Genomic DNA, 22,056 nt, shown 5'->3' with positions numbered 1-22,056 from the left:
ACCGTGGTATGTTTGATCTCACGCACAGGCCTGGAGGCCTTAAAATAGCAGGAAACTTGAATAATATTTCATGCTTACCATTTATGGTTTTTACGCTAACCTGGTCATCCGTAGTTATGGATGCCATATAAGAAAGACTAGTCGTGTTGTCGATCAGCCGACCGCTTCTGCAATTTGGCAATAAATTAAAATACGATAAGAAATCGGACCCTATAAAAGCGGTGTTAACATCGCCTATTATAAAGTGCCTATATAAGTAGAAGGTGCCATGATGCCAGGGGGGAACCTCTAAAATTTAGTCTGCCAGTTCGGCAACCTTATCAAATGAAATTTTGGACTGCGCAGCTAATATGGCTTGCTAATATTGTGGCAAGCGGCGCACCCAAAGCTGAGGTAAACAAAAATCTGGTCGGTAAGTAGGTACGTGACCAGCCAGGGAACATATATGACGAAGAAACTGGGACGGCTTACGATTCCCTAGCACTTCGTCATTAATAATTAAGCTGCCGGACCCTCTGTTCCATTTTAAATAGCTGAAAACCTTACACAAAATAAAAAGAATCACAACATAAAAAATTACAAAATGAATAATATATAAAATATAAAATAAAATATTAAATGTTTACAAATATTCATTTTTCAGATTTTGAAAGTTCAAAGTCACTTAATGTCTCTATTGTTTATGCGTGAAGAAGAAAAGTTCTTATACGGAATTTAAAATTTAAAAAGTCAATTGTCACTCCAAAATGTCTTTCACCAAAAAAATGAAAAATAAATGACACAATAATTGCTTGAATATGTTTTGCAGCACAGAAGAAAAAAGTAATGTTTTTATAGAACCTGGATCCTCCTTAGAGCGCCTCGGATATGTCCTCACGAGGCATGTATGAAGTATGAACCAGCGTGTCGGGTCCAAAGGGTTCAAAGGTTCAGTTGTAGCGAGCCAACTATTATGGCAGCAATACCCATATGCTTAAGTGTTCTTCTCGGCGGTCATCAAAATATGTATATGCTTGCGGGGTCACCAGAATATGTAGCCCATATGCTTGCGTGTTCCTTTCGGCGGTCACCAGAATATGTATATGCTTACGTGCTCTTGTCGTGGGTCACCAGAATATGTAGCAGCCATGCAGCGTATGATAGATAACTTGATAAATAAAGATACCGCTACATATTAACTTGTATTACTTGGGCTGTATTTACAATATGTGCTTGGGTTACAATTAAAACTGTGGTAGAAAAACGAGGTGTTTCCATAAATTTAGTATGTACTAGATCAACAATGACAGATTACCGGTGTTACAAAAAATGAAACGTAAATGTGTGCGTGAAATAGAGTTGTCCTGACTTTAGCATTTGTATTATCGATAGTCTTACTGGCGAAATCATAGGACACTAATGAGTTAGTTTAACGAAGTGAAGTAAAAAGCATCTTATAATTTTAAAAAAGTCAAATACATTTCAAATACACAAATAGTAACAAAGCTAAAGCTAGGTAACAGATTATTAATAAAATGATTATAAATAAAGCAATTTTTGGGATTTTCATATAAATTACCGGAATTTGTTGGTTTTCCACCTTTATTTTTTTAAAGGGTGCAAGTAAATTTAATTTGATTAATTACAATAACACTGTGATATAATGTCTAAGTGACAAGTTAATAAAAATAAATAGTATATATGGCGCTCAATTCATAGCTAATGACCTCCCCGATAAGCACTTAAATACAGTAAGTAATGTACGGGGTTACCCTTAACCCTGTATATGAAATCTAAGTCACGCTAAATAAAATAAAAATTAGTATAAATATTTATTTCGTTCTTTTCTTTTATTGGAAAGTAGTGTTTTATATTGTATTTTACATACATCACATGAAACCTATCACATCAAACCTACCGGTAGACACGATTATCGACTATCGATACTTGTGACGTCATTACTTTGTCAATCCCTATCGTAAACAAACGTTTTTAAATTTTACACAAAATATCCAAAAATTCTTCATTTAGCAATGTAATTTGATGATAAGTCTTAAGGGAAACCTATTATCTAAGCTTCCAATAGCTATTTTGCCTAATTTTCAAACAACAAATGATGAAATAATGATTATAAACAATAAGTATAAATAATCAGTAATTACCTGTGAAACGTGTATTTACGCGGATTATAACGTCTTGTAACGTCACATTCGCTCACTGAACAAGACACCATGGTGGCAGAACATAGATTTTACGTTTTAATCGTAAAATTATTTAGTAAATGCAAAAAATCACCTCGACTTGGAACAGGCCGAACTCATAAGGACCGACACTCACGTAAATAATGACTTATCGGCATCTTGTTTCGCTATCTCGCTTTCGCTCGCGGCAGTGGGTCTTATCTAACTACTCTCGCTCCCTCGCTTTGTCAGTCTTTGAGCGAAGCGAAAAATCATAGGTCTATGGGTGTTTCGGTCTTGATAATCAGAAGTGAATTGGTTGAATTCGCTGCCCGGGGTTCGTCCAGGCCAGCAAGATATTTGAATCGCTCCGAATTCAAATTGTGTTCTCTAACTGACAGCTGCAAAGTGTGTTGCTTTCTTCGCAGCTGCCGGTCTTAAAAGAGGCTGCATGCCTCTACAGAGTCAAATACTTGGTATTCGAGCACTTTAAGGTTTACTACAAGTTTCATAACTATTTTTAACCCCCGACCCAAAAAGAGGGGTGTTATAAGTTTGACGTGTGTATCTGTGTATCTGTCTGTGGCATCGTAGCGCCTAAACGAATGAACCGATTTTAATTTAGTTTTTTTTTTTGTTTGAAAGGTGGCTTGATCGAGAGTGTTCTTAGCTATAATCTAAAAAAATTGGTTCAGCCGTTTAAGAGTTATCAGCTCTTTTCTAGTTTTCTTGTAGAAAAGAAGGTTAGATAACCGTTAGGTTCATAATATCATGTCAATAGACAAATGTCAAGCTGTCAAGATGGACGTTGCCTAAATACATAATTATTTATTTGAAAATGATGTTTTGGAAAACTCAAATACTTTGGATTGTCGGGGGTGTTATAAATTTTTAATTTACACTTGTGAACTATGACCATAGTAATTAAATTTATGTTTCCTTTTTTTAACCTTTTATTTACAAGGTCTTACATTTCTGTATGTCAGCCTATGTTTCTTTTTAACTGGTCAGCAATTTGTAAATATCGCTTGAAAGACACAACGAAGTTTGGTTAGCTTTATATGATTAATAAAAAACTAAAATTATACAAGATCTGTATTAGTGAACAAATTTCAGCTGTTCCAGAAAAAATCTGTTATATTATACAAAAATGTATATAATTGTAATAATATAGTTGGAGTTAGTTTGATACAAAAATTAACATTGGGACATATAAATAATTGGAGTTAAAAATTTAACCGAGTATAAAAGTTGTTTGTGTCGTTCTTTGGATGTTAAGAGGTTGTAAAGCGTCTGTCTGTCTGTGTGTTACGGAAAGGTTCCCGAACCTACCTCTTAGATTATATTCGATTAATATCAGAAGGAGCATTTATTATAATAATGTTACATGGACTTGAAAGTTGTAGTGATATTTTTTCGTTACCAAGTACGTAGTTTTTAACAAAAAAATATTAAGGTTTGATTTCGTTTCATTAAAATTAATTATTATTATTCGCATAAATAATTTATAAATTTTATACATAGGTGTATAACTTAGTAAGTGATTAATATTATTTAAGTAAAATTAAATAATATATAAATACGATACATAATATTATTAAGACTTGTATTTTTTCTTCAAGATGATTGTGAATTTCCCATTTTAATATGTGATTATATTTCTACTTTTTTTAATGTTCATTGTATATTTTCACATACTTTGTGATATGAAAATGTCGCTGTTTTTTTATTTATTATAATGTAAATTGTATATATTTGCGTGATTATTGTAGTTTGTAGATATTTGCTCGCAAGTTTAATATTTTATACATATATTTCTTTACATAGGATGGGACTTAGGTTCCATTGAGGTACATCTATAATTTTTTTAAACACGTTTGAAATGAATCATCATCATCAAGAAACGTCAATGAAAGAAATTGTAGGCTAAAGGGTTGACACCATAAGTGAAACAAGCACTATGGCACATGCTGATTGAATTCCTCTTTTATTCGGGCTTTTAATTCTGGAAGGTTTCTGATATAGTATGTGCACCACACAGTACCAATATTATTTTAGTTGTTAAATAAGCTTTTTTTCTATGGTAGTTACTAGCTGTTGCTCGTGACTTCGTTCACGTGGATTTAGGTTTTAAAAATAAGAACCAACGCGATAAACGCGGTTGAACGTTAAGCACAGATTTAGAGCTCGTTCACACAGGCTGCGTAAGCGTTGCGTAAACGTAGACGTAGAGCGCTATACTAACTTCTTTTGGGGGATAGGGTATAGGAAGCCACGCAATATAAACCTATGAATATGAACGTAACATGTCTATGGCATAATCATGTCACTGGTTATGAGGTACTCTATTTAAAGGGTTGCAACAAAAATATGTAGATACGAATAGATTTAAAAGTAAAGTGTGTAAAATGTTAGAGTATATCAAGAGAGTGAAATTTAAGAAAAAAAAATTTAATCAGTCAGGTGGACATATTATTTTCTTACTTGTTCGAAATAAAAGGTTTTCTCAGAAATTTAAATTGTATATTAAATTTTGTAAATATTAACATTTATCAAATATTATGAGAGTCTACACTTATTGTTCTATTTGGATAAGGGATTTTTGATATTCACATAGATTTCATACGTTTGGATAAGTTCTTTTTTACATTATTTATTATATTATAGGGTTAACGATAAAAATTGTCTTACCTTGAGATCCGTTTAGCAATGATCACTGTGTATGTAATATTCTTTGCAACAAACCTTTAAAAGCATTTTGTGACTTTTGTGTTAGCAGCGTTCGGGTACGGAACCCTCAGAATCACTTACCGTGATATTTTTGTGCAGCAATTTTATGCAGGGTTCACAGTTACTGTTACTAGTATTAGTTGTCGCGGTTTTGGGGTTCATAGTTACTGTTACTGGTGTTCTTTTGCAAGCTCGCGGGGGTTTCACAGTTACTGTAACTGGTATTCGTTTGGTCGTTTTCTGGGTTCACAGTTACTGTTACGGGTGGTCGTTAATGAGTTCGCGGGGTGTATAGCTAGGGCCTGCGCACACTGGAGGAAGGAACGGCAGACTGTTTTAAATTTATCAATTGAATATAATATTTATCCAATCGAAATAAGGTATATATTTCAATGCTCGGTCATTGACTTCGGAGCATTGCAACGTATTCGGAGCATAGTTTTCTCTGGAGCACCTTCTCAAATGTTCGAGCTGGCAGTATTCAAATTGTGAGAAGACACTTTTAAACACATATAATATAGTCTTCCAGTAAAGAAATTCAATAATCGGTTTCGACATTCTAATCTAATAATTTTATTAAAAAAGCGCTGAAGTACGTCACTAGATACTATGAAGAGGTGAGCCATTTAACAATATGTATTTCTAAGCAGCTTTATAAAAATAAGGTAACTCAAACTATAAAAACGCTAGGTTATAACTTTAGAAATGCGCACGGGCTTACTTTTTATAGATTGAGTCTCTGTGACTGCTTTCTTATCTCTATTTCTCAGACATAATGGCGGAGTCATTTTATTTCAATGACACGTTTTTTGAATCTAGGAGTAAAATTAGGACCAAAAATAAAATATATTTTTAATACCCATTTCTATCTATCAATCATTCGTCCGCCCTTGAATGCACTTACTTTGGAATAACGTTTAGCTATATGTACTTCGTATTACACTTCGCGTAAAGTAGGTAATGAATTTTATTAGTGTCATTTATGCCAACCGACCTCTTAGCTCCAGTGACGTTCAAGTAATCGGTTAAATTTTGGAGGTATTTATAACGAATTCGACTTGCAAATTACTATTACTCTATCCAAATTGTAACATGTAACTAGTTACGCCCCTTTTTCGAAACTAATTTTCGGAGCACTTTTGTTGTAATTATTGTAATTGACTGAAGTTTACGAATACAATATTCCTACCAGTTTGCATTTCATCCAATAGTGAGAGTGTTAGCCAATCGGAGGCGATCGCGATCGTTACACTAGCTGTAAAGCTATGTTGCTAGGCCTATAGACTGTAGAACACGAAGTGAATTTAGCAATGCTCCGCAAATTATTTTCAGAGAGGGGCATGGATACTGGTTAGTAGTTGAATAGAGTATGTTATATTTTAAAATTATGTGCCCTTTCTACCTGAAATGAACAGCTAAGCAATATGACATTTAGTGATAAATAATATTTGAGTATCTGTTGGAAGTTATTCGGCTCCTTGTTGGAGTGTCACATGCTGACATAGAAATTTTAAATTGTCGTGTTTTATTTGCTAAAGGTAAACGCATATTGACTTAGAGTCAAAGCGACGCGATGCGTCCATTTATGACTAGGGATAAATGCATTCCATATTTGGTTCGCGGAATTTTGCGACCTGATTTCAGTTCCAAATTCTGCATCTGCTGATCAGTTTTGTCTGCGCAGAATTTGTACGACATTTAGGAGCGAAATGTATTTTTAGCTCGTGGAATTTCTTTACATTTGTCCCAGTTCTAAAATGTGACAAAGTATTATCTACTAATACATAAGTAGTAGTAAATGTACTACTCTAGTAATGTATAATTTGTTAATTTGTAACTATCTAAGTCAAGAGATAATTGAAAGTGAATAATTTGCTCTTACTACTACGTCAATATGCGTTGACCTAACGTTGAAGTTATAGTATATCTTGAGTAAAATTTAGGAGTGTGTTATTGTATTATTAACGTAAAGCTAGTTTAAGTTTATACAAATATTGTATATAAAATAATTTTAAACACTTTTTTCACTTATGCCTTAGTAATTAGAAACTATATCTACTATTACGTTTAGGTTCGATTGTACGAATTTTTTGCCGAACATTGACATGGAAATCCCTGTTATTTTATATGTAGCTAAACGTTTAGATAGTTTGACGCATGTTTATGTAGATTCCTATTATGAAAAACTTGAAAGTTTCACCTCGCGATTTATAAAAATAATTCACGTTCCAACTACACGTTTGAAGATAGACTGTCATTATTAAAAAAGATTTATGAAAAAGTTGATAAACGCAGATTGCCCATCATTTTAGTGGTAGTTTGCCAACTCGCGGGTGTAACAATTACTGTTATTGGCGTTTGTTTGCGCGCTCGCGTGTTCACAGTTACTGGTACTGATGGTTGTTTGTGCGCTCACAAGTTTCACAGTTACTGTTACTGGTGGTCATTTGCACGCTCGCGGTTTCAGAAAACTGTTACTGGTGATCGTATGCGCGCTCGCGGTTTTCAGAATTGATAAATTTGCGCGCTTGGAGGTTTCATTGTTAGGGTGCCTTGAAATTCACCGTCCACCAGTAACAGTAACTGTGAAACCGCGGGCGCATAAACGACAACCATTTACAGTGACTCTAAAACCCGCGAGTGCGCAAACGACCACCTTGAACAGTAACAATGAGCCCCCCGAATGCGCTAACGACCACCAGTAACAGTAATTCTGTAATCCGCGAGCGCGTTGACGATCATCGTTTGCGGGGTTTATTGTTACTGTTACTGTTAGTCGTTTGCGTACCCGCGGGTTTGACAGTTACTGCTGATGGTCGGCGCGCTAACAGCTTTTAAAGTTATTGTTACTGCGTAGTTTCACCAACTGCAATGTTATAATTTAAATGGGCTTTGTAAAAAATATGCTGGTTGCGTTTCGCGTTATTATGTATGTATATCTATACTAATAAATAAAATTGTCTGTGTAAAAGTGTCTGTCTGTAATTTCGAAATAACTACCTTATATTAAGCTCATATGGTTATTTGAAGGATACCATAACTGAATCACACGTTTTTAAAATTTTTGTCTGTCTGTCTGTTTGAAAAGGCTAATCTTTGGAACGGCTGGCATCAGCTAGTATATTTATAAACCAGTACCGAGTGATTCTCAACACGATGGGATCAACAATCGCTTAGTACGTTAGCCTTGTAAATTAGATTTTGCCTCGCGTGAAATGATCCGTTTGTTTTTTTTTTACATTTTTTGCTTTATTTAATTGAATATTAAAATTTAAAAATTGGTGTGGCGGTAAGTCATGTTAGATGTAACAGTGAGACTTTAAAAGTTATGAAGTAAAAGATTATTTAAGTTAACCTCTATCAAAAATATTAATAAAAAGAATACCACAAATGTGTAATCGGCCGCCACGGACTAGTGTAAAAAGGTATCGACAGATAAGTAAAATTATCCTTATAAATAAACTGAGCAAAACTAAGGCAAAACTGAGCATAATAGAGCCATTTAAAAGACCACATTTAACATTTTATGGGTGGCCACAATTAATTTCATACTGGCAAATCTTTGATAACGAAAACCTCAATATTCAGTTTTTTATTTTTTATACAAGATTGTCTGTAGTTACTTTCTTTTTAATTTATCTACTTTTAAAAGTGGCCCTTAAATTGTCTTTACATTAGTAGCATCATCAAGTTATCTGCGCTACAAAGTTGCAGTAAAAGATGGTGTATTAGTAAAAAAAATCTGTCGGTAAATCGATTGTTTCTTTTTATTGAAATTAGACTTCGTCTTATCGTGTTAATTAGATTTTAGTGTGTGCAAATCTTAGTCATTTAAAGTTAGATTTTAGATGTTTTCTATCCGCGATGCTACCAGACCCCGATTTACAAAATTTTAGTCGAGTCTTACTTAAGTGGTCGTTTAAGTGCGACAAATTTTTTTACTTTGGCCAAAGTTAAAACTGAATTAGCGACGTCCACTCAGCGTGCAGAATCTGCATTGTTATACTTATAGTTGTATACATATATACTTTTAAATCATTGTTTTGTATGATATGTATCGTGATAGAGTCGTTATCGCGCATCTTCTTTATTTTGCCTCACACAAATTCGTATACGTACCTACCTACATACAGCGAAGTTCAATGTACTTATTAACAGACGCATTGCTTCGCTTTAACTTTACATTATACATTTGTTTGATGGCATTCACGTAGCAATACCGATACTTCGTTTGTTAGCAATAAACAGCGCGGTTTGTAGCAGCGTCATATCACAAACATGGTCGTTTCCGATCGATCATATTATAATGAATGAGTTAAACGTTTATTATGTACCTACCTACCATTAAGCGTGAACAAACTATGGGCCGCGTCCGTAAGCCACGGCGGACAGGTGGATGACAGCCGCGAATCATAGGTGTGCACAGCCGCGCCCGCGACGTACGCTGAGATCTACCTATAGAGCGCCCTTTGACTTTGCTCAGACTTAAGACACTGTCAAAACGAGACAGCGTTACACTGCTGGCATAAATCTGTCTCGTTTTAACTGAAACATAAGTCTAAGCAAAGCCAAAGTGCGCTCTATAGATTTCAACCAGATTTTTTTTTCCTGCAAGTCGCGGCCGCCAGCTGCATCCGATAATTTGTTTCCGCCTTTATTTAATTGTCGCATTACATATACATTTTAAGATTTATTAATTGTTTATGGAGTGGTCTAATAAAATTAAATAAATCAAGTGTTTTTATAATATGGCTGTTTCATTTAATTTAATTTTAAATAATTAATTCCATTATAATAAAGGTATTTAAGTACTACGTGGTACTACTGGGAAATTTCCATCTGGGTTGGTAATGCTTTAAACATGGCTTTTATAATAGAAACGTTTTTCCCCCGAAGGGTAAAAAACGTATATTTAGGTTTCAGCCGAAAGGCTTGACCCACTTGAGATAACCCTTTAGAACATCAGCGCCATCTAGTAGTTCGTAACGACACAACCCGAGCATTGATCCGTATCGGCTCGGTGATTTGTGGAGGGGAGTCAGCGCACAGGCAGGTGGTGTCGGCCATTTTAATTTCAGTACCGATTTCAGGAATCGAAGCGAGGTGAAGCCGGTAAGGTATTTAATGGTGGGTCAAGCCTTTCGGCTGAAACCTAAATATACGTTTTTTACCCTTCGGGGGAAAAACGTTTCTATTTAGGTGTTCGAGCCTTTAGGCTTGACCCACTTGAGATGTTTAATATCTGCCGGCGCTGACTTAGCGTACTGTGACTATGTATGGAGTATGATTCACTTAAAGATTATGTTCCATTTAGGAATGAGAAAATAAGATATTATTTTCTTAGTGATTAATACAATTCTTTCATCGTAATCACTAACATAATGTTAATGTCATAAGTTTTAACTTGTACTCGTTTACACAATCACAGATATAATAATTCTAAATTGTGAAAAAAAAACTATTAATCACACATTGTTAAATTTACAATAACATTTCTTGTTCTAACCTCTACTTCCTTAAATAAGTGTTTCAAGAAAGTTGAGTTTCTACGCCAATTACCTTTGCGTAGTTCCTCATCAACATCAAGGTTTTTGTTGACCCAGTTGTCTGTAGCAACATCTGACCTAAAACTGCCGAGAGAGGCTTTTTTGTCAGCCTTTAGCATCTTTCAGAATTAGCCTTAACCAGCCTGCTATTACAGATCTAGATGCTGCTTTGACTCTGTTCCGCGTAGTGATGAATACGTTTGTTAAAGTTGGGGTTGCTTTCCTCTGTTGTTCTGATTTGTTTATCAGTTTTGGTATCCAATAGCAGAGGTCAAAAATAATCTTATCGCTCCTCGACAGGTAACAATCCGATTGCTGGTAATTCGCATTATCCGTTTTTTGACCCAAAAGAGGGCCAGAATACGATTTGCTCTCTTGTAATTTGACCGTGGTCCGCGTCTATGTGGAGCAAAGTTAAATCATGAATGCGACGACCTGCAGCGAGGAGTAGCAAAGTTGCCACGCGTTGAGAAATTTTAAATAAACTGGAAACCTGGATTTTCCTCTGCCAATCCAATTTACAAGATCCATTCCAAAATGTAAGGACATCGTATAGGAGAATTCTTTAATAAAATTGCTTTAATGGTTTTCTTCACTAATGGATGGTCACTTAGGGGAGACGTGTTACAAGGCTTTGTGAAGGTAGAGATTTCTGACTTATGGACCAGTACAATTCTTGAGGCTAACTTTTTAACTTCGTAAAGATGAATTAAGTATCTGGCTGAGTCGCCGGGATTTGGAGTCTTTGGAGATACGTTGTTGTCTAATGTCCATTGTAACCATGCTCTCCAAGAGATCTGTTGGTTCTAAATATGGAGTGTCTCCAGGCTGATTGTAATATAGTGCGTTTCAATTCGCTCCAATTTGTTATCTCATGGGACCAGCCCGTACTTTCCATACCTCCAAAAACAAATTCCGATTTCTGAATGTTCCAAGGTTGTAGGTTTGTTTGTAAGTCCAGAAGGTGGTCATTTAGATTTTGAATTCTGTAGGAAGCCTGTGCCCTCTTCTTCACTTCGGTCCTCCAAAAAGCTTACTTCCACTTCAGTATCACTAAGAGGTAGTGTCCCTGGGAATCATTCAGGTATTGCAGCACACGTGGAATTAGCGCTGGTGGTGGGAAGATCCAAGCCACTTTGTAATTCCATTGCCTGCTGAAAGCATCCGGGTAATTGCTTGTAGCTCCTTGTGGTCTTCGCTCACATACCTCGAGACTACTGCAGAGGATTTGCTCGCAAAGAGGTCGATTTCTGGCGTGTCCATCTTTTGAAAAATTCTCTTCTGTATCGTTAGATGGAGGTGCCATTCTTGATGACCTTTTAGTCGCGATAGGCAGTCAGCTATTCCGTTGTATCTGCCTGGCAAGTATTTCGGAATAATAGTGATTTTGAGTTGCTGTGCTAAAATCAGGATTTTTGGGGCAATCTTAAGGAGTTTTTGTGATTTCGTCCCACCCTGTTTCCTCATGTAGGAGGCCGCTGTTCTGCTGTCTGTTCGAAAGAAGATTGTTCTCCCCGAGACCTTTTCTAAGTTCATTCGAATCACTTCGAATAAGGTTCATAATTTCTTTTGCTTGCAATGCCAGTGATTTTGATAGATACTCCAGTGACGGGACTGTTCCATGCCGTTTATTATAGTACTCCATCCGATGTCTGAGGCGTCGGTGGCTATGAAGATTGATGCTGGGGCGACTTGAATATTCGATGCTTCCGTAATACGTATTTTGGAGCCACCAGATCTTCCTTTATTTGATCCGGCAACGGGAACCTTTTGTATCTCCGTATGTCCGAGAGTGATTTTGCTGCAATCTGAATGCGTCTGTAATACAGAAAGCCTAGTGGGATTACATTGGCCGCAAAGTTTAATTTGCCTAATTATCGCTTAGCGTCCACCCAACACCATTTGCCTTTGGAGAGAGTATTAAGGATTTCAGAGCGGCCACCCGCATGTCAAACTACCTCTCGCTCTGGTCGCCAAGGTAGGTTCCCGGATTTTTATCGACCCTAAAGGTCTCCGGGGGGGCTGATGTGGCGACCGACTACTGTAGGATGGTTAGACCGCGTTAGGTCGTCGCGCAACTGTTTGTTGTTAGACGATGGTGATTCGCAGCAAGCCAATTCCAAGAATTGCACCTGCAAATAACACCTGCGAATAACACCTGCGAACAACACCTGCGAAGTGCACCTGCGTGCCTATTCTTGGGAGCTTGCCACCGGTATGAACCGGTATTTACTGGGTTTAGCGTAATGGTAAAGTACGATAGATTGGGAAAGGCTATAAAAGGGCTTTTCCCACATCCCCCGTGTTCAGTTCGTTCTATTCGCCTGCTTGGCCGGTCGTTGCGTCCACCTTTTGGACGACTCGCGATAGTAAATAGGACACTTCTGTTCCGTGTAAATAACATTCTGTAAATACAAACTCTTAGTGTAACTTGTTTTTTTTTTTTTTTTTTTCATTATATACAAAAAAAAAAACAAGTTGGATAAATAAAAATATTGTACATAACTTGGGTGTATCCTTTACGATCTAACGGAGTCCACATATACCCATACGGTACCCCACAAGTATTTGCACCAATATTTAGTAGTAGATTTTTCCTTTGTTTAGACATGTCCTCTGAGGTTTTGGGTTCATACGATTCGATATTACAGTTAGAAAACCTTGTAAGTAACCTCTTATAACATTTGAGATTGTCTCTGATGCTTCTAAAGATTCCCATAGATCAAACCTTAAGCCAAGCTGACCAGGTATAAATAACTGCGAATTAGGGCTTTTTTTGTAGTGGTTTGAGGGGTCCTGGCTTTATGAGTGCCGGACGTGCCACTATCTTGTTTTGAGCGAGAGTCACGAAAATTACGCTGTTATTTTTGTGGCTTTATATTCTTTAAAGTTTTTGTATTCTTTTGAGGCTGTTCTTCTTCCCAGTTTTATTATTGGGACTAGTTTTCTTCGAAAAGATCTTATGTGCCCCCCCCCCCCCCCCCCCCTGATCCTTTATCACTTCGGATAATTTTCCTTCAGAAAAGAGATGAGTATCAGAGGGTGGTATGTCATGAAGAGTATTGCTCAGTACTTTGTTCGCTGGCTTACAGGACTCTCTTCAGGCTTAGATTCTTTCATCTCTTCTGCCAGAAGAGTATTGCAGTAGCCCGTCAGAAATTTTCCTAAAAGAGCTGTGTGCGCCAAGCATATTATGATCTTGGATCTGGATCTATTGAACGTGTTAGGATCCATTTTTTGGTGAGCTTTTTGGAAAGCTTTTCTTTGCGGCAGCAACCCATATATGTTTTAGCACCCAGGGTCATATCTGTTTTCTCTAGTTGTGCTGTTGAATTCCAGTTAGGTGTTATTGCTGCCAAATGACTGTTGACAGTAAGTGCCAAAAATACTGGAGTGGCGTGGAATGATTTTTGAACATCGGCGTATCTTATGTTCTTCCAGCCGTCTTCATTCAGTCGTTGACACTTCCGATCTTGATCGACGAGGTTTGGATCTGCTTTGGCTAGCTTGGTTTCAGCTTCAGTGGTGCAGGGTGAAAAGTCACACTGCGGAATATTGCCGGTTGCATTAATAGAGGCCAGTTTTCGCTGAGCCTCGGCGATTTGCGCCACTAATGTAGCTTCTTCGAAATCGGCATTCATTGGGGTACTTAATAATGAGGTGTTTTCCTGAGGCAGAACATTCAGAGAGGGACCTCTAAATTCATCCTTGGGTTCAGTACTGTCTGGTGCTGATTCGAAGGGCTCGTCTAGTTCAGAAATGCCTTGATCACTCTTAGAAGCGAAGATTGAAAACCTAGCTTGCAACGCTTTCGATCGCTTAGGTTTGTTTTGTAAGGCGATCCATCATTTTCACCATGAATGAATCTGTTACGGGAGCCATGTATGGATCTAACGATTCATAGTGTGATGTTTTGCTGTCGCGCAAGCTGATAGGGGATGTGGGACCCCGTTTTCTCAGTGTGCTTTCGCTAGACGAGGCTTCATCCCTTGACATCAGCCGCGGTTTCAGTAGTTTGATTGTCTTAATGAAGTCCTCGTAGGATTTATCATGAATCTTCTCCATAATGCTATGCGGGGAGTATAATAACGCCCTCCCCAGAGGTCATTCTAGCAATTTCCTTTTTATCACCGATATTTCTTTTCCCATAGAGATCATTTGGGTAATATGCTGTAGCCATCTTGGCCGTCGGTATTGCGACTCTTAATTTTGCCTCTATCTTATCCCCAAACAAGTAATTGTTTAGTGAGATAGAGTCGTGAGTAAGATAGATCTTGGATCTCTCACGACCTCTAGTCGTCGGGGTAGGTATATTCAATAAATAATTTGAACTATTCTGGAGAAGGAACCTTCTTATTCTAGTGAGACTGGTCTGAGACCTAGTTCTCCCATAGTTGTAGATGCCATGATCTGGGAAGGTAGCGAAAACGTCATATGAGATGAGTTTTGCTAATTACCACTTTTTGGTTAGTTGATGTGACGACGTATCAATTGATACGACTGGGCGTCTCAATTGATACGACCGGGCGTCTCAATTGAGACGACCGGGCGCCTGGGTCGTTGGATTGAGTTTTATCGATGCGACTGGACGTCTCAATCGATTCGACCCAACGTCTCAGTTGATACGACTGACACTGGAATTCTTTCCAGCCTATCATGGTGCTATTCTGCCGTCACCTACGAAAGGTTTTCCGACAGTTTGTCGTTCATTGCGAGACGACAAGAATTTCATAATAACATTATGAAATGGTTCGTAGCGTAACTACGAAAAGTTATAATATGTGCCGGAGCAACATATTTTAGCACCAGCTTACATGAGTGATTTCCGTATCAAACTACGGACACCGATGTAAGACTATTATTAACAATTTGTTAGTTATTAATGTAAATGCTTACATTTGAATAATATTTAATTTTAATTCAATGTTTGAAAAATTTGAATTAATTTGAAATTAATTCTGCGGAATTAATTTCTTACTGACGACGCTGAGATTCAAAAGCGTACTGTAATTAAAATGGCCGACACCACCTGCCTGTGCGCTGACTCCCCTCCACAAATCACCGAGCCGATACGGATCAATGCTCGGGTTGTGTCGTTACGAACTACTAGATGGCGCTGATGTTCTAAAGGGTTATCTCAAGTGGGTCAAGCCTAAAGGCTCGAACACCTAAATATTTAGAATTATGTTTCAAAAAAAGTGAAATAAAAAATTCAATGCGACAAGGATCTTTTAGCGCGTGGCCAAAATCAGCTGTGAAAATCAGAAATAACAGTCACGCTCTATCTTCTAATAATATGTATTACTAGCTGATGCCCGCGACTTCGTTCGCATGGATGTAGGTTTTTTTTTAAATTCCCGTGGGAACTCTTTGATTTTCCGGGATAAAAAGTAGCCTGTGTGCTAATCTAGGGTATAATCTATCTCCATTTTAAATTTCAGCCCAATCCGTCCAGTAGTTTTTGCGTGAAGGAGTAACAAACATATACACACACACATACAAACTTTCTCCTTTATAATATTAGGGTGATATCTGGTGCATAGAGATAGTTTATAAATAATCCTTCATCCACGCTGTCTCCTTGTACGTGGTGTTGCTAAGTAAAAAAATCTGAAATTCACCATTTTTATTTTTAATAATATTTAAGCCATTCCATATCATATCACGATATATCCTGATAATAGATACAGCATAAATGTGTCTACACCTTATAGCTTTATTTAGCAATAAGTAGTTATATTAAGCAGGTAAACATGATAGGTTGCAAGTCCCTGGCCTATCAATGGTTTTTATGATTCTTTTTCGATGTACAAAGAGAAACGGCTTTCCTGGTTTCTCTTTTGTTTAAAATTAGATAAGACTTACCCAATTTTCAACATTGACATTTTGAAGATATTCCCTAAACTTGAGAAGATTTTATTTGCTGGCAGCCTTTGTACTACAACTACGCCTCCCCTGTCACTGTCAATGTCATGCAAGTCGGAGTTTATGTTATACGTCTACCCGTTATTCGTATATTATCTATGTGAATGTGAATTTTGTCCATGAAAATTCAATTGAATTAATTTATTGTGATTTTCCTTTGATTTTATTAAAATATGTGTCTTTGATTCGGTTAAATTTGTTGCTCGAAGAGGGGACTGCTAGTGGTTGCTGTAAATTTCGCTAGGTTAACACGGCCGACGAGTGAACCGAGCGTGCCCTCGTACTCGGTCTGTGCGTAACTTAATGTACCTTTGGAGCTCGTCTTAGCGGTTGCGCATTCCAAAGGTTCCTGATACGCAGCTGCAGGTGAGGAGTGGCGCAAGTGAAAGTAAAGGATAGAGGATGAATCGAGCGTACTTTCGCGGTAGGTACCGAGGTGTCGATATAATATAGTGAATTATAGTGGGATGGGCACTGGGAAGAAGTCAGGAATTATTTGCTCGTTCTTGTTTTAATAATGTTAGTCATTGCTTAATTCTTTGTTTGTTAGCGTCACATGAGTCGGCTTGTGCAAATACGTTATTATTATTTGACATGACTTTAGAAGACCCATTTTACGTCGTCAAAGAGTAAGTTTAAGTTATTATGTTGCGCGCTTGAGCAAAGTACCTCCCTGTACTTATTTTTAGACCAGCGAAGGCGGTATCTGGACACAAATTCACAGAGCATTTGGCTGTGGACAAGTGGACACTGTTTAATGGCCAGTCAAAGTCGAGAAAAACCAGCTGAACGTTATACAGCCTGTATGTTATTGTTATAATCACATATACAGTTAACAGAGCCACTGCCTTAAGTAAATAGTCTTCATAAGTCTTCATGCCCTATGCTAATTTTATTTGTCTTATGCATTTAAATTAAGATATCATCTGTTTCTTATGATTCATATATGGTTCGGAATATGAATACTTATAAAACCTTGTATTTCTAAAATATTCAAATGGGATGGCGCACTTCTTAGTTACAACATAATTAGTATGTGTGGAATCATTTTTAAATATATACATCAAAATATTTTCAAAAGAAAAATAAAACCGACTTCAAAAACCAAACACTAAAAAGTAAAAAATAATTTTTGTTTAGCTACACATGTAATGTACCTACCTGGGTATGAAGTCGGGCGAGCTTCACTCTTGGATTTCTAATTTTGTTTTAATATGCTTGCTCAACTTTATACCTAGGTAGTAGGTAGTACCTAGGTTTAGTGTTTGTGGTTTTTGAAGTTGATTTTATTTTTCTTTTGAAAATTTTTTATTTCACAATTTTTAGTGACCCCACTGTACTATAAAATGCTATGCCCAGTTAAAACCCTACTGTTTACTAAGCTATTACACTGATCGCGGGCAATTTGCTCTTATCCATTGAGGAGTTCTGTTTCCGAAGATATTCATCAGGTCTTCACCAAATTTATATAGGACCACCTGCACAGTATATCCTTTCAAACAAAAAAAAAAAATCCAAATCGATCCAGGTGTCTTTGAGTAATTGGGGAACATACATTAAAAAAAAAGATCCCGACAAATTGAGAACCTCCTCCTTTTTTGGAAGTCGGTTAAAAATTATGGAAAGGCACAAATATGAAGCTCCTATCGAGGTTTACGATATTTGCAGCTCTTAGCCTGTTTTAATTTTTATTTATTTGTATTGTCCTCTCAGTGAAGTGTTCAGAGCACTGAATAAAACGCGTGGTCTTTACCTGCGCTGGCAAGAGATCTCAAAAGCGCCCGTCGCGCCAAACAGCCCTGAGGCAGAATGGACATCTACAGAGTTGAGGAATGCACTCCGTAGCATCGAGTGGGACTTGGAAGACCTTGAAGACACTATTAATATCCTTTTCAACTTATTCTCTTAATATGGCTCTCTCAATTAGGTTATTCCATACAAATTTTAGAGACTAAAATCACAGGGGGTGCTAACCATTTTGAGTTACCAACCAATCACAAACAAAACTGTGTTTTCTAATTGAATTTGGAATATTTTTTGAAAACATATTTGTGATTGGTTGGTGACTCAAAATGGTTAACGCCCACTGAGATTTTTGTCTCTTATCATTTGTATGGGATTATGTAACACAAAATACTATACTAACTTCTTCCGCAAATAAAGTATAGCTAAACCGCCTGGCTTAGTTTTGGTTAAAGTTTTGTAAGTTTGGCTGTAGGCAGTAATCTCCGAAACTACTCATCAGGTTAAAAAAAAATCTTTTAACATTAATTGAAAGGCACATATTATTCCAAATGGACTAACAAACTGTAAATCTTTAAAACAGTGTCTATTATGATGTTTTCCCTCTGAATTTAGTGTATGTGTCTGCATTTTTAATATTGCTGAAAAAGACTAAAAATGTATTTATTTTTTCTGCTTTCCTGTGGGACGTAAGATATCTTCGGGGACAAGTAACTATAATATCTCAAAGAAGCAATCTGTATACAAATTTTTGACAGTATATTGGTTCAGCAATTAGACCTTGATAACATACTGTGCATTTATTTAATACCTGTATGAAAAATTCAATTAAACTAAATTATTTCCTTAACTCTTTAAAATCACGTATAGTTGAGAAGAATTCGTCCAAATTTAAGATTGACAATAAAGAAATTAGTGACCGAAGGACATTTATAGAAGCCACCAAGCAAGAAGTTAAGGTATGTCATCCTGCCATCATTTAAGTCCTGTAGTCATGGATATATAGTTATTTTCATAGTCTGGTAGATATGCGACTGATGACGTGTTTTTGAAGCAACTTCACTGTCGCCATCTTGGTGCTGATAGCAGCACTGAGCGTCATGTTCTCCACTCGGAACTAAATGCTAGTGATGAGACATCCCTCAACACTGTGTTGACACATAGTTCAATTTTAGTTACCTAGCGCTTAGAATCGGCATAAAAAATACTGTTATTTTTCATGGCCTGGCTTTTCAGTAAATAATAATCAAAAAATAAAGTCTAAACCTTAATAACAGGTGATGAAAAGCAAGATGAGCCTCAATAGGCACCGCGATAACGACGGAACGGCCCGCGAGCCTCTCCTGGGCGAAGAGAGCCCCATGCATTTCGGAAACACTTGGACTTCCACGCCCAAGTACTCCAAGTACTCCAAACTAGCGAACCAGACCGACAGCCCCAACCGCTTCGATGCTTACGATAGTGACATCATGTCCATGCAAGAGAAGATGCTGATGAGCCAGGATGAGCAGCTCCACGTCATCAGCAGCTCAGTTGGATCTTTGAAGACTGTCTCCAAACAAATCGGGATTGAACTGGATGAGCAGGCTGTGTGAGTATGACTTTTTTGATAGAAGCAGGAGTTGCTTTGTAGAAGAATACAAGGAGCCATAAGCTTCATCTTCATCACCATGGTCCACCCATTGCTGGCCCACTACTGAGTATGAGTCTCCTCTCAAACATGCAGGTTTCCTTACAATGTTCTTCCTCATCTTTAAACCTTATTTTGCTATAATCCGTTAATATGGGGTGGTAAATATCATAGCTACACTTTGTACCACACAGATTTGTCTGTTTTAGCGGATTAAGCTTATGGTTTTGAATAAACGGCTCTTAAAAGACTATTCCAAAGAAAATATGAAAAAAATACACTTTATACTTTGACGAAAGATTTAATACGTCTTTGTTACCTGTTATCTGCCAAAGTCACGATCCAAACTTCATAGTCATGTTGGAGACAATGCGCATTGAAACTTTTAGCTTTCATAAATAACGAAGCTCGGGCCCTTACAAGCTCTTGCTCTAATCGGAAAACTAAATCACTGTTTCAGGATGCTGGATGATTTGAATACAGAGTTAGAAAACGCGGACTCCAAGTTAGATTCAACGCTTAAAAAGGTGGCAAGAGTTCTTCACATGAACAATGGTATGTTGTACACTATTAAAACTATACTTCTCCTGGCGCAATAGGCTCTTTGCACACGCACTGCACCCACCCAGAATCCGAGAAAATTCAGATCTTCAGATTCTGAGAATCTGGATGTCTATTTTGTTCGGGTATTCTTAAAACTGGCTCGGTTTGGGACCAGGCGCAGTGCACAAGCGTTTACAAGTAAATCAAGTAATCCCCATCACTGGCTCACTACTGAGAACGGGTTTCACGGGAATCAGAAGCGGTAAAGCATAGTCCGCCACGCTGGCCTGGTGCGAATGGACTTCAAACACCTTTGAGGACAATATGGAGTATTTCAGTATGCAGATGTCCTCACCATGTTTACATTCACCATTGAAGCAAGTGATATTTAATTGCTTAAGACGCACATAACTCGGAATAAAATATCTTGCCTGGGATTGAACCCCACAACCATTAAGCTATCATCACTATCCAGGTTTTTTGTTTTTTTATTATTAACTATAGACAAGCGCTTGACCACAATCACACCTGATGGAAAGTGATGATGTAATAATAATAATAATAATAATAATAATTTTATTTGATACTTATACATGGGTTACATATCAAGATTGAGATTCCTACCTTCTGCACTAGGAAATACCTGTATTGCAGAAGGTAGGAGTACAAAGTTTATTTGTTTTCGTAATTAATTTCTAATATTCAAACTAGGCTAAAATTATAACTTAACTAGGCTAAAATTTGTGCACTTGTGTTTGTTTGTGTGTGCACTTGTGTTTGTTTGTGTGGGCGTGTGTGTGTGTGTGTGTGTGCAGTGTGTATGCTCGCGCGCTATTTCTTGACTTTTAAAATATTTTCTGTTTCGTCATAGCCCTTAGCTACCAGCCAGCTTTTAACTGCTCTGGTTAGATCGAATTTATTTATTCTGCTTATGTTGATACCTTTGCTAACCCTGTTAAATATATTATATGCATATGATGAGCGAAATTCGAATTGTGTTCCAGCAAAGCATGTATTTGTAAAATGTGTAGGGAGTTTGATTACTCTTTTGCTATTGTTTATAGTGCAAGGATCAATTTTAGAGTGGATGTGGTCTAAGATGGGACGCGTTTACCTAGAAGGTGTCTATTCACTCTTGTTTAATACTACCATACATATATTTGAGTCAGATGCTCTTTTCAGATCGACGACAATGGATGGCAATTGGCATACTGATCGTTCTTCTAGTGATTATATTAATTCTATTTGTTATCATGTAAATACATTATACCTCTAAACTTTGACATGATATTATTATAGATCAATGTTACTAATTTGGTTGTACACATACTCTTAACTAAATTAGATTAGGCATAAAGTTAGTGTCATCCATTGAGCTAATTTAGTATCTATAGTGCAATCACACTTCACACTATCACACTAAAATATTATAAAGTCGAAAGTTTGTGTGTATGTGTGTATGTTTGTTACTCTTTCACGCAAAAACTACTAACGGATTTAGCTGAAATTTAGAATGGAGGTAGATTATACCCTGGAATAACACAGGCTACTTTTTAATCCGGAAAATTAAAGAGTTCCTACAGGATTTTTAAACAACCCATATCCACGCGAATGAAGTCGCGGCCATCAGCTAGTTTTCATCATGTATGAAGCTGTCAAAATAAGTATGACACTGGACATCAAGTTGTAAATTAAAACAAGTTGCAGCCAGCAAAAGTTTTGCAGTAATATAATAATGGAGGTTGTTGGTGTCATCCTTTTCACACTGTACTATGACAAA

The 22,056-nt window shown here is 37.0% G+C and overlaps 1 protein-coding gene across 1 annotated transcript; it reads left to right on the top strand.

Moving 5' to 3' along the window:
• Positions 1 to 16,803: 16,803 nt before the first annotated feature.
• Positions 16,804 to 21,766, top strand: LOC123880708 (syntaxin-6). Its single transcript, XM_045928995.1, has 6 exons — positions 16,804 to 16,989; positions 18,074 to 18,243; positions 18,968 to 19,062; positions 19,381 to 19,694; positions 20,194 to 20,288; positions 21,459 to 21,766. The coding sequence occupies exons 1-6, from the start codon at positions 16,955 to 16,957 to the stop codon at positions 21,533 to 21,535; spliced, it is 786 nt and encodes a 261-aa protein (XP_045784951.1). The 5' UTR covers positions 16,804 to 16,954; the 3' UTR covers positions 21,536 to 21,766.
• Positions 21,767 to 22,056: the final 290 nt, after the last annotated feature.

This window comes from Maniola jurtina, chromosome Z (assembly GCF_905333055.1).
Source record: "Maniola jurtina chromosome Z, ilManJurt1.1, whole genome shotgun sequence".
In the NCBI taxonomy this organism is placed as follows: domain Eukaryota; kingdom Metazoa; phylum Arthropoda; class Insecta; order Lepidoptera; family Nymphalidae; genus Maniola; species Maniola jurtina.
The sequence above is the reverse complement of the archived record's forward strand: the minus strand, read 5'-3'. Positions and strand labels throughout refer to the sequence as shown.

What these genes read in the sequence shown, in the direction of transcription:
- LOC123880708 (XM_045928995.1), top strand. Translation starts at nt 16,955, where the DNA reads ATGACTTTAGAAGACCCATTTTACGTCGTCAAAGA. An exon ending in CCATTTTACGTCGTCAAAGA is followed by an intron (nt 16,990 to 18,073) that starts GTAAGTTTAAGT and finishes TTGTCCTCTCAG; the next exon opens with TGAAGTGTTCAGAGCACTGA. An exon ending in AGTTCTTCACATGAACAATG is followed by an intron (nt 20,289 to 21,458) that starts GTATGTTGTACA and finishes TGCTCTTTTCAG; the next exon opens with ATCGACGACAATGGATGGCA.